The sequence below is a fragment of the Magnolia sinica genome, chromosome 14 (genome assembly GCF_029962835.1).
Source record: "Magnolia sinica isolate HGM2019 chromosome 14, MsV1, whole genome shotgun sequence".
NCBI lineage: Eukaryota > Viridiplantae > Streptophyta > Magnoliopsida > Magnoliales > Magnoliaceae > Magnolia > Magnolia sinica.
The window spans coordinates 752,261-761,525 of record NC_080586.1 but is presented as its reverse complement, the minus strand read 5'-3'; the positions used below and the strand labels follow the sequence as shown (position 1 = coordinate 761,525).

General features: G+C 39.4%; 1 protein-coding gene across 6 annotated transcripts; it reads right to left on the bottom strand.

Moving 5' to 3' along the window:
• Positions 1-233: 233 nt before the first annotated feature.
• Positions 234-3,945, bottom strand: LOC131224691 (uncharacterized). Of its 6 annotated transcripts, none has more exons than XM_058219994.1 (6): positions 3,375-3,491; positions 3,139-3,218; positions 1,174-1,275; positions 955-1,095; positions 750-823; positions 234-636 (listed from the first exon to the last, which is right to left on the bottom strand). In XM_058219994.1, the coding sequence occupies exons 3-6, from the start codon at positions 1,219-1,221 to the stop codon at positions 501-503; spliced, it is 399 nt and encodes a 132-aa protein (XP_058075977.1). In that variant the 5' UTR covers positions 1,222-1,275; positions 3,139-3,218; positions 3,375-3,491; the 3' UTR covers positions 234-500. The 6 variants fall into 6 exon arrangements, with proteins under 6 accessions (XP_058075977.1, XP_058075978.1, XP_058075979.1 ...); XM_058219995.1 differs by having other exon boundaries at positions 1,174-1,272; XM_058219996.1 differs by lacking the exon at positions 3,139-3,218 and adding an exon at positions 1,380-1,480 and having other exon boundaries at positions 3,375-3,487.
• Between the last annotated feature and the right edge of the window lie 5,320 nt (positions 3,946-9,265).

Sequence of the window (9,265 nt, the reverse complement as noted above, 5' to 3'; positions counted from 1 at the left end):
GACCATTTGTAGGCCACTGATCAAAATGCTAAAAATCTTCCAATCTAGGTGAATTTCAGATCCCCCATCCAAGGTGGAGCCATCAATCAACAGTTTGGGTCACTGAACCAGCAGCCCTTTTTATGAATTTAGTGGGAAGCTATATACGTGCAGGTGCATTAGGACCCAAAGATTCCTCTTTGAGTTCTAAGTTCTAATGGTGTATGGATTCTCACAAACACTTGGGGAGAAGGTAAAGCTAAAGTCTACTTTTTTAGTACCTGTTTCTCCATGTGAGATGCAGTTCTTCTACACAAGCCCTAATTCCATAGTTCTCATCTAGATGACTGCAAATTCACATCCCTGTTAATGTTGAAGATCTCAACTAGGTAGGGCCATCTCAAATGTGATTTTAAAGGTCTTTTTCCCTATTTTTTCAATCAAAGTCCAGTGTAGCCCACTGAAACAGCCCCAAGGCACCTCACTTGAACAGAATTGCATGCAGTTGCTTCCTGCTTGTTTCAAGAGTTCATATGAACATTCTGAAGTAGATACCGAGCGTTATGCAAACGGTTACTGGCTTGTTCATTCGATGCATCAAGCATTCGCAGCTCCTTGATCTCATCTTGCCATTTTTCAATCTGTTCTCTGTGTATTCTGCAAAAGCAAAAGGAGGCATGAATGGAAGAAAAAGAACTGTTCTATTCAAGAGATATATAGGAAAAAGTAGGGTTTGTTGTTGGTGTGATTAATGGGGGACTTTTACTTACGAAACCATTCGCTCTTCAAATTCAGCACTCAGATCCTTGAACATGGTCTTTCCTGCTTCTAGTAGCTCTGATACCTTCATAAAAAAGAAAAACAAAAGAATAAAGAAGAAGAGGTGTATGGCTCTAGAGTAATTGGAGATGATGAGGGACAAAAAAGGAGATCTCACACAAGCAAGTGCATGGTGTTTGTTAGTGGAAATCTTACTTGTTGAGTGAACCGTTCAATCCTCTCAAGAACATGACTGATATTCATTTCCATCTCTTCTGATCCAGCAACATTTGCTTCAGTCTCTTCTTCAACCACCTCTTCTGGGTCTGCGTCTGCTAACTTTTCCTCATTTTCTTCCTGCTTTTGCAAAACAATCCAGACTAATATATCAAAATCAAAAGAAAGGAAGGCGTGTAGCAAGTAAGAGAAAAGTACCGTTGTTCGCTTGCGTTTCATCACAGCCTCAAGCCCTTTATTCTCCATCCAACTAGAACCGATGGTTTGCTGAGGATTATCGTTGATCGATTTGATTTCCTACTGTTTTGAAACAACTTTACTATGAGAAAACAGAAATGGTTGCTGCTTAATGAAGAACTTGAAAAAAGTCCTGCTAGTGCTATGTACTCTCACAGCCTACTCACAGTATGGGATCCAGTCTGCTCATTGAATGAGCCATGCCATTGGTGATGGATGTGCCACTTGCCCAAATTCAAGCTATTCAGAGTTCAGACAATCGCAACTTCTGGATTTGCAGAGAAAGGAAAGAAAAGTTGATAGTCTGGTTCAACGCTCAGATCCAGCAGTTAGGATTGTCCAACCTGCCAATTTTCTGGACATAGCACATTGTTGGTGTGGTGCAGCTGATGTACAGAACTGATCTGATACATCTGTTACGTAAGCAGGCTGCCTGTGTCCAGTTGTGATAATATTTATCAAAACATGAAATCATTCCATAGACTGAAGAACTATCAAAGTTCCTGAGAATCAACTATGGAGAGAGACTTGGAGAAAAGACGTGGTTTTCTGTGGAGGGACACAAGAAAATAATTTTTTTTCATCTTTTAGAGTGGGGTGAAGCTTGCAAGCTTTATGATGTGGGAGGGGCCAGCATTAGAGAGTTGGAAGGGATGAAAAAGGCTCTTTTGAGAAAATGGTGGCGGCACGTTAGGCCAGGGAGGGGAGCTCTTTAGAGGAAGGTCGTTGCAAACAAATATGGGTGTGGTGGTATGGAAAGGGATAAATGGGATGAAAGCCAAATTCAAGTAAGGCGTTGACTTGTGAAAACAGGGAGAAGATTCGCTTTTGGGAAGATGTTTGGAGGGGTGATTTACCCTTATGCATCAGATTTCCTTTGTTGGTTTGTCTTGCGCTGGAGTGTGATATAATGGTAGCTAGATGCTACTCTATTTGTGGAGGATTTGTGATTTGGATGCTGCTGTGTCCTCAGAACCTCCAGGACAACGAAGTGGCTGAATTTATCTCTTCTAGAGTGCTTGCATCTATGTAGCTTGTGATATGAAGAGTGTGACAGAATGGTGTGGGTTAAATCAGGCCAGTTCTCGGTTCAATCGTTTTATTCCATGCTTCAAAAGTTGGGAATGAAGAATGCTCAAATCAGCCATGTGTGGCATTATGGTGCTCCTCTGAAGATGGCGGCCTTTGGTTGGTTAGTGGGCAGAAAAAGTTCCAACTATCAATAATCATCAAAAGCTATCAATGATCATTCCAAATATATGCCTCATGTGCATGTCTTCTGCCAAATCCACTGAACATCCTTTTATCCATGTCCTTAAAAGTTTCAATTTAGTGTAGTCCATGTCATTTGGCATTGAGGATTTCTAATGGCTTGGCATGGCGTGGCTCTCCAGAAGGAAATTAAGGTTCGAGGGAGACTAGCGCTGTTAGCTGATTTGTGGTCGATTGGGGAGAAAATTGATAGATGTTTCAGTGATGAATGAGTGGGCCGTAAAGTTAGGATGCTTATGATAGCTGTAATTTGCTTCTTTTTTTTTTTGCTTGATTTTGACACAGGCGTGTTTGTTTGTCAGTAAAAATCTCTGATATAACTAAGTATTGCTCGAATTACGGCAAAAATTGCTGAGGAGATCAAAAGCTGAGAAAAGCATGCTATTTTGTCTCGGATCAATCATGCATTTGAATAGGATCTCAGATGGATGAGAAATCTGATGATTTCCACAGTTTTTCACCTCAGATCTTCTGATCTGAGCCAGGAAAGTGGCTCAATATCAAATCCTCCAGTAGAAATCCCTAAAAATTAGAGCTCATTTGTCAATCCAGATGAAAAACTAGCCGGAGGCTGAAAATTCGCAATATCTTACAAATTCGAGGATTTTTTTTTTTTTTTTGTTTAAGGTTAAGATGAGATCGTTGCTGATTTACCTCGAAACTCGAAGTGATATAAGGTGAAGGTGGATTTGTAGTAGATATCAGGGTTTCATACAGGAGCTTCTCTGATCAAGCTGAAAAAGCGACATAGATGTTAAATCACACAGAAAATATCTAAATGCTCTTTCTAAGGTGAAAGTAAACGTAGATTTTCATTAATTTATAAGGTATTCGGAGAAAATGCATGGAATGATCGAAGAAGAAAGGATAAAGAGATTTTTGTAGAATACCTGCGAAGCGCTGGATGCGAGAGCAGGAAATCGTTGCAAAAGTGCAGTGAGATTTGAAATGCGGGCTGGAAGAAGATGAGATCTGCGGGAACTTGTCCTTTCCAAAACCCGTTTTGGAGGCTTTGGTTGTTTGAAAACTGACTGGGGGTATTTATAGAGTGTGGCGCGCGGGAGAAGATGCCTACGTGGAACTCTGATACGTGTGCTCCAACTGGCAGATATTAGAGCTGTCAATGGGCCAGGACGACCATAGGCTTTTGGACTCAGTATATATATCGACCTGGTTTGGGCCTGCCTTCTGGGCCCACGAGATGGGCTTGGACCAAAATATAAGAGAACCTGAACGATTTTAGGCCGAGCTTGGAATAATCCCATCCGCCCGTGCCTATATATTTCTAACATGGGGTGACTGACGTGATGGCCGGTGTTTTAGAAATTGGTTACGTGGTGTACAAGTAATAAATAAATTACTAGCCTGCGACCCAACAACTCAATGGTAGACTCGCCAGAGTTTCAACGTGAGGTCATGGGTTCAAGCACCCATTGTAGTGTGAGTGTGTGGGCGTGTGTGGGGATGTGTGAGTGCGTATGAGAAAAAATAATAATAAATAAATTACTATCCAAGTAATGGGGCTCGGTTTAGCTATGTCATAGTAACTCTTATTTGATTATCTAATTATGGAGCTGGTGGACAATTATTAGACAGTTAAAATGAAAAATATCCAGTGGCTCGATTTCTCAGTGTCCGTAGATTAGATATTAGGGTTCCACAACTAATCATCTTTACAATTTCTGGGTGTGTTCGTATCAAGCATCGTACAATGCTCTCGCATTGCAGTTGACATGCTGACACTCAGAAATTGCACATAAAGCATGTATTAACTCACACTAAACTAATTAAATTATAGGACTAGCTCTTGCTGAATCAGAGTCTGAAATTCAGATCATAACCTCTGATTTTTGGATACTAGTTTTCTGAAATAGAACATTGGATATTTTCATCTTTAACCATTCAATATGTCCACCAATCAGATGGCCACTTGATCAAATGGGCGTAATGTATGGTTCATAATACATCTCAACTGGGACCCATAATTTTCATAATTTAATTTAATTACTTATATTTCATGTGCTCTTGTTTGAATAATTGACAATGGATGCAATTGGCAATAAGCAGGACTACCTACCAATGAAAAAGTGCCATTAAGGGCGTGTTTGATTTTTCAGTGGCTGTGTAAATACCCTTGAAATGGCTAATTATTACTATTTCACCTATTTGAAAATAGTTTGAAAATCCACCTCACTTTTTACTTTGGAAACCGGTTCAAAAGAGTTATTTTAAATTTATAAACCCCAAGGTGATGTATATGATAAATCCGTTCTGTCTAGTCATTTTAACACAATATTTTAAGATATGAGCCAAAAAATTAGGCAGATTGAACACTCAAATGGCCCACACAAAAAGAAACACTGGGCTTGAGAGGTTTTTAATGGTAAGTGTTAGATTCCCTTTTTCTAGTGGCGTGGTCGACGTGAACTTTCGATATACCTTATTTCTTTGGCTCATGCCATAAATTCATTAGGCATAATAGATGAACAGTGTGGATAAGGGATACACATTATGGTGAGACCCACAAATATGTTGTGGCCTTCTCCATTTTCGTGTCAAAAATGTATATGGTCAAATCAAACAGGGGAAAAAGTGAGGTAAATATATGAGAAATAATTTTTACATATTTACACGGTGTTCACCGGTGAATTGGAAAATCAAACAAGTCCTAAGTGCCATATATGAAAAATGTAAAAATGCTATTTTATGAGGATTATTTGTATTTCACAATAAATTTTATATATGACATGTCTGACACTTTTTCATTAGACCAAGTTAGAAGTTATTAAGGAATTCTTATAACTTTTATTCATGAACAATTCATATCCATTAATAAGTGCTCGTGGATCAGACATCACATTGCCTAAGAATAATGAATTTTTTCTCTATAAAATGATCGTCACATGACAAATTTGACCCCTCGTTTGCAAAAGCAGATTCTGTTAATTAAAAAAGAAAAAGAAAAAGGTAGGCTTTGCCAACTTGCAAAAGTGGACCGGATGGATGGAATCAATCAAAGATAATATCAAGTGGGATACGAGACAATGGCATGGATGACTTTTATTTGGTAGTCTCTGTCACCCTTTTCATATTTCCTGATCTAAATCGTCCAGCTGTTTCTTGTAACGAGCAAATCCGTAAGCGGGATTAAAGTAAAAAAAATACCGCAAGGTTCCTCCTCTACGGCTCTACCACATAAGCATTTTTTGTCAATTTGCAGGTAAATCTCACAAAACCAGGGGAATAAATGCTGATGTGGAGTGGTAGGGCCCATGGTTTAAGACTCGAATGAGTCCTGTGCCACAGGAAGTCAGTTAGATCCAAATTCAGACTAGTAGGGCCTATTCATCACAACTCGGCAAGTTCCAATGGGCCAGAAAGAGTTCCTCCGAGTCGCGGAGTCTTTTGACCACGGCAGCGCCCAGTGCTTAGAACCCGTATTTTCTTTTTTTACGCAACGCTGCCCACGTGACGTGATTGGACAAAAACATCACGTGAATCCCATTGCTGTCGCGATGAAATGTAATATTGAGTAGTTGGCCCCTTAACCAGGATAGCGTGCGATTAGTTTTGCGTGGGAAACACGAGATCATTTCGAAAAAAAAACAGAAGATGGCTGTGGGACCCACCATGTTATATATGCAAATCCAGATAACCCTTATTTAATCCGTACATACAGAAGGTGAGCCCCAAAAATTATGATGGTCCACACCGATGTAGGTAACTGAACGATGGTTTTATGTCTTTTTTTTTTTAAATTTTAAATTTCACCTATCAGATCCTTCGTTTTGGAGCAATCCCCTCAGAAATGATCCGTTTCTGCCAAAATTTTTCACTTACTAATCAATTCTATTAATGAATTGGGAAGGTAAATCTTTGTTTTCTTAAATCATTAAAAAAAAGAAAATCCTTTTTAAAACGCATTTTTCTAGTGAAAATGTGTACAGTACTTTTTTCAAGAAAGAAAGTGACGCAGGGGAGGACGTGAGGTCGAGCACCGTCTTCCTCAAGAGGATAACTATTCCGAATCCACGGAACTTCTCTGGACTCCTCACAGAGACTTCTCGAATCCACGAGGAAAGAAAGCAGAAAATAGAAATAAATTCTAATAAATTCAAAATTGATTGATGAATGATTAAAATCAAGTTCACAACCCTTTAATAAGGGTATCAAGCAATGAGAAAGAAATCATAATCAAACTACAACTCAAACTCCTAGAATCCGCGACTTACTATAAATAGTAAACTTACTATTTATAGACGGTCGTGATGTCTACTAGTGCGCAAGGTTTTCGGCCAAAAATAGTAAGTGTCCTATTTGGCTTCACCAAACCGTTCCCCTAATTATTCTAAGCTCTTTTCACGTTGGGCGCAACTCCTAAAGCCCAACGGATGAAGAGTTATAATCAAACTAAAACTTACTATTTATAGTAAAAATGAAATTAAAACAGGGAAACGACCGTCAATCAAGGGGTTTTTCGCAATTCCGGGCGGCGCAACCCGGCGTAGCGGGGTTGGTTGGCTAAAGTAGCTCGTTCTACCCCAAAATCATATATTTTACGTCAACTAACTCATTCCGGATTGCGAGATACGCCCGATCTAAGGTCCGATGGTCCGGATCACTTCTGTCGTCGACCGGGCCTTTTCTGATCCATCTTGGCCATGAAACTGTCCGCGACCCGCTCTACATCAGAAAGAAAGTAAAAAAGAACCTATTTACCTAGCTTCTTAAATATGCAGAGTTCTAAATATTAAAGTAATTATACCAGCTTTGGTTTTTTTTTTTTTTTAATATAGATGTTAAATCGGGATTTCACTAACTATGGTCCCGATCACACGGCCACAAGGCCGTTCTAAAATCTAGCTTAGAGTTCATTTTGCCTACTCTGCTAATATTCAATATTACCAGCCTGCGTACTATATTGGGTAAGATGGTCTGATCTTTGGATGTGGATTGGGTAGTGAAGCCCACACCACATTCAGCTGACGACAAAAAGCCTTTTCACAGTAACTTCCTACCCTACTATGTCAAGTTAGGTAGGCTCACCATGATGTTTGTACAAAATCCACCTCACCCATTCATTTTCCTGGATCATGTTAGGATAAAAATAAGTAAATTTAAGACTCAAGTGGGCTGTATGACAGGAAATAATGTGGATTGAACATCCACGGTTTAAACATTTATGGGATAACAAAAGTTTTGAATGAGGCTAATATTTTTAAGTTTTTAATTCATCCAGATAAGAATGAACTTATGAATGACATAGATGGCATATAAACATGAGGATAGATTTCAAAGAGGTTTTGACAAAAAGGCATTTTACTTCCTTTTTTCTATCGTGGCCTCATTTTTTATCTCATGCCTAAACATGATCCGGTAAAATTGATGAAAAAGATGAAATTTTCACAAACATCATACTCATTAACTTTCCGTGGTAAGAAGTTTGTGCCTTTCACAGGTAATTTGCGTCCACCTACAGCATTGGTGAAATGACATAGCAAGTTTTAATTGGCCAGCCATATGGGGGCCTGTATTCGTTTTAAAAAGTTTTCAGCCCAGAGTACGTGTGTGGCCGGCCAATCCAAACTCACTACATCATTTCACCAACGTTGGAGGTGGTGGAGGCTTCACTACCCAATCCACGCCCCTATGATGGTGACCATCATGTTGTAGGTGGTACAAGCTACACAGGCCAAAGTACAGCAGTTGTGACCGTCTACATGTGTACTTGAACGTGGACTGAGACTGATGAAATGAAAATTTTCAATGGTTCCGTATCGGCTACACTAGTCAGTGGTCAATATAATCATTCACAGGTTTATTATATGGAAGCTATTTAAAACATTAAACAGAGAATTCTAGTTATCCGTCCACTTCAGCGTGGAAGGCAACAAATTAATCATGTGTCGGAACCTAGGCAAAAAGGAGCTAGTTAATTAGCCAAGCTAGGTTTGTTGGCCCACCCAACCACCTCAATTAGTAGGTGGTCTTGCTCAATCTTTACCTGACCTAACGCTGCAGAGCTGCCAACGTTCGCTTAATGGACTTTTGCTAAAACAAAAAGTTTTTATCCATTTCATCTTTGAAAGGGGCTGGTATCCGAATTTTAACTGGAACTTGAGTTGGTGAGGCGGGGTAAACACTAGTTGGGCGTCACAATGATGCATATGTTTTATCTACATCGTTCTTCTATTTTGAGTCAATACCTCATGTGGACCACACCACATGAAAATAGGAGTAATTGATCACTCACCGTTAAAAACTTTCTAATGCCCGATGTAATATTTATTTTCCATCCAACCGGTTGACTAGGTGACAAAGACCCGAATGAAGGGAAGCTTGATCTAAAACTTTTGTGAAAGTTTTCAATGGTGATTGTTAGTCACCGCTGTTTCATGTAGTGTGGTACACCTGATAATTTGATCTATCTCTGTCTTTTTTTTTTTTGCTCATGCCTTGAAATCATTCGAAAAAATGAATGTACGGCATGATAAAAACGCATACATTATAGCGGGCCTGCACAACACTGCCCAGCAGCGAGTAGCTACTTACAACAACACTAGCCAAACCGCGTCCATCCAATCTGTTTATGAGATCACACGGACATAGATAAAGGGAAAACACAGATATCGGCTTGATCCAAGTAGCCCAAAGACATTTTCAACGGTAGATATTTAATTCACAATATTTTCTGTGGGGTGATCCATTTGAGCTTTGGATAGGCTTTGTTCTTGGACTCAATCTATAAAATTATATGGTAAAATGGATAAACGGAGTGGAT

Coding starts and splice junctions, on each gene's coding strand:
- LOC131224691 (XM_058219991.1), bottom strand. CDS start 3,776: ATGTTAGAAATATATAGGCACGGGCGGATGGGATTATTCCAAGCTCGG. Junction 1,096..1,173: donor TGAAACGCAAGCGAACAACG/GTACTTTTCTCT, acceptor TTGCAAAAGCAG/GAAGAAAATGAGGAAAAGTT. Junction 637..749: donor TTTGAAGAGCGAATGGTTTC/GTAAGTAAAAGT, acceptor TTGCTTTTGCAG/AATACACAGAGAACAGATTG.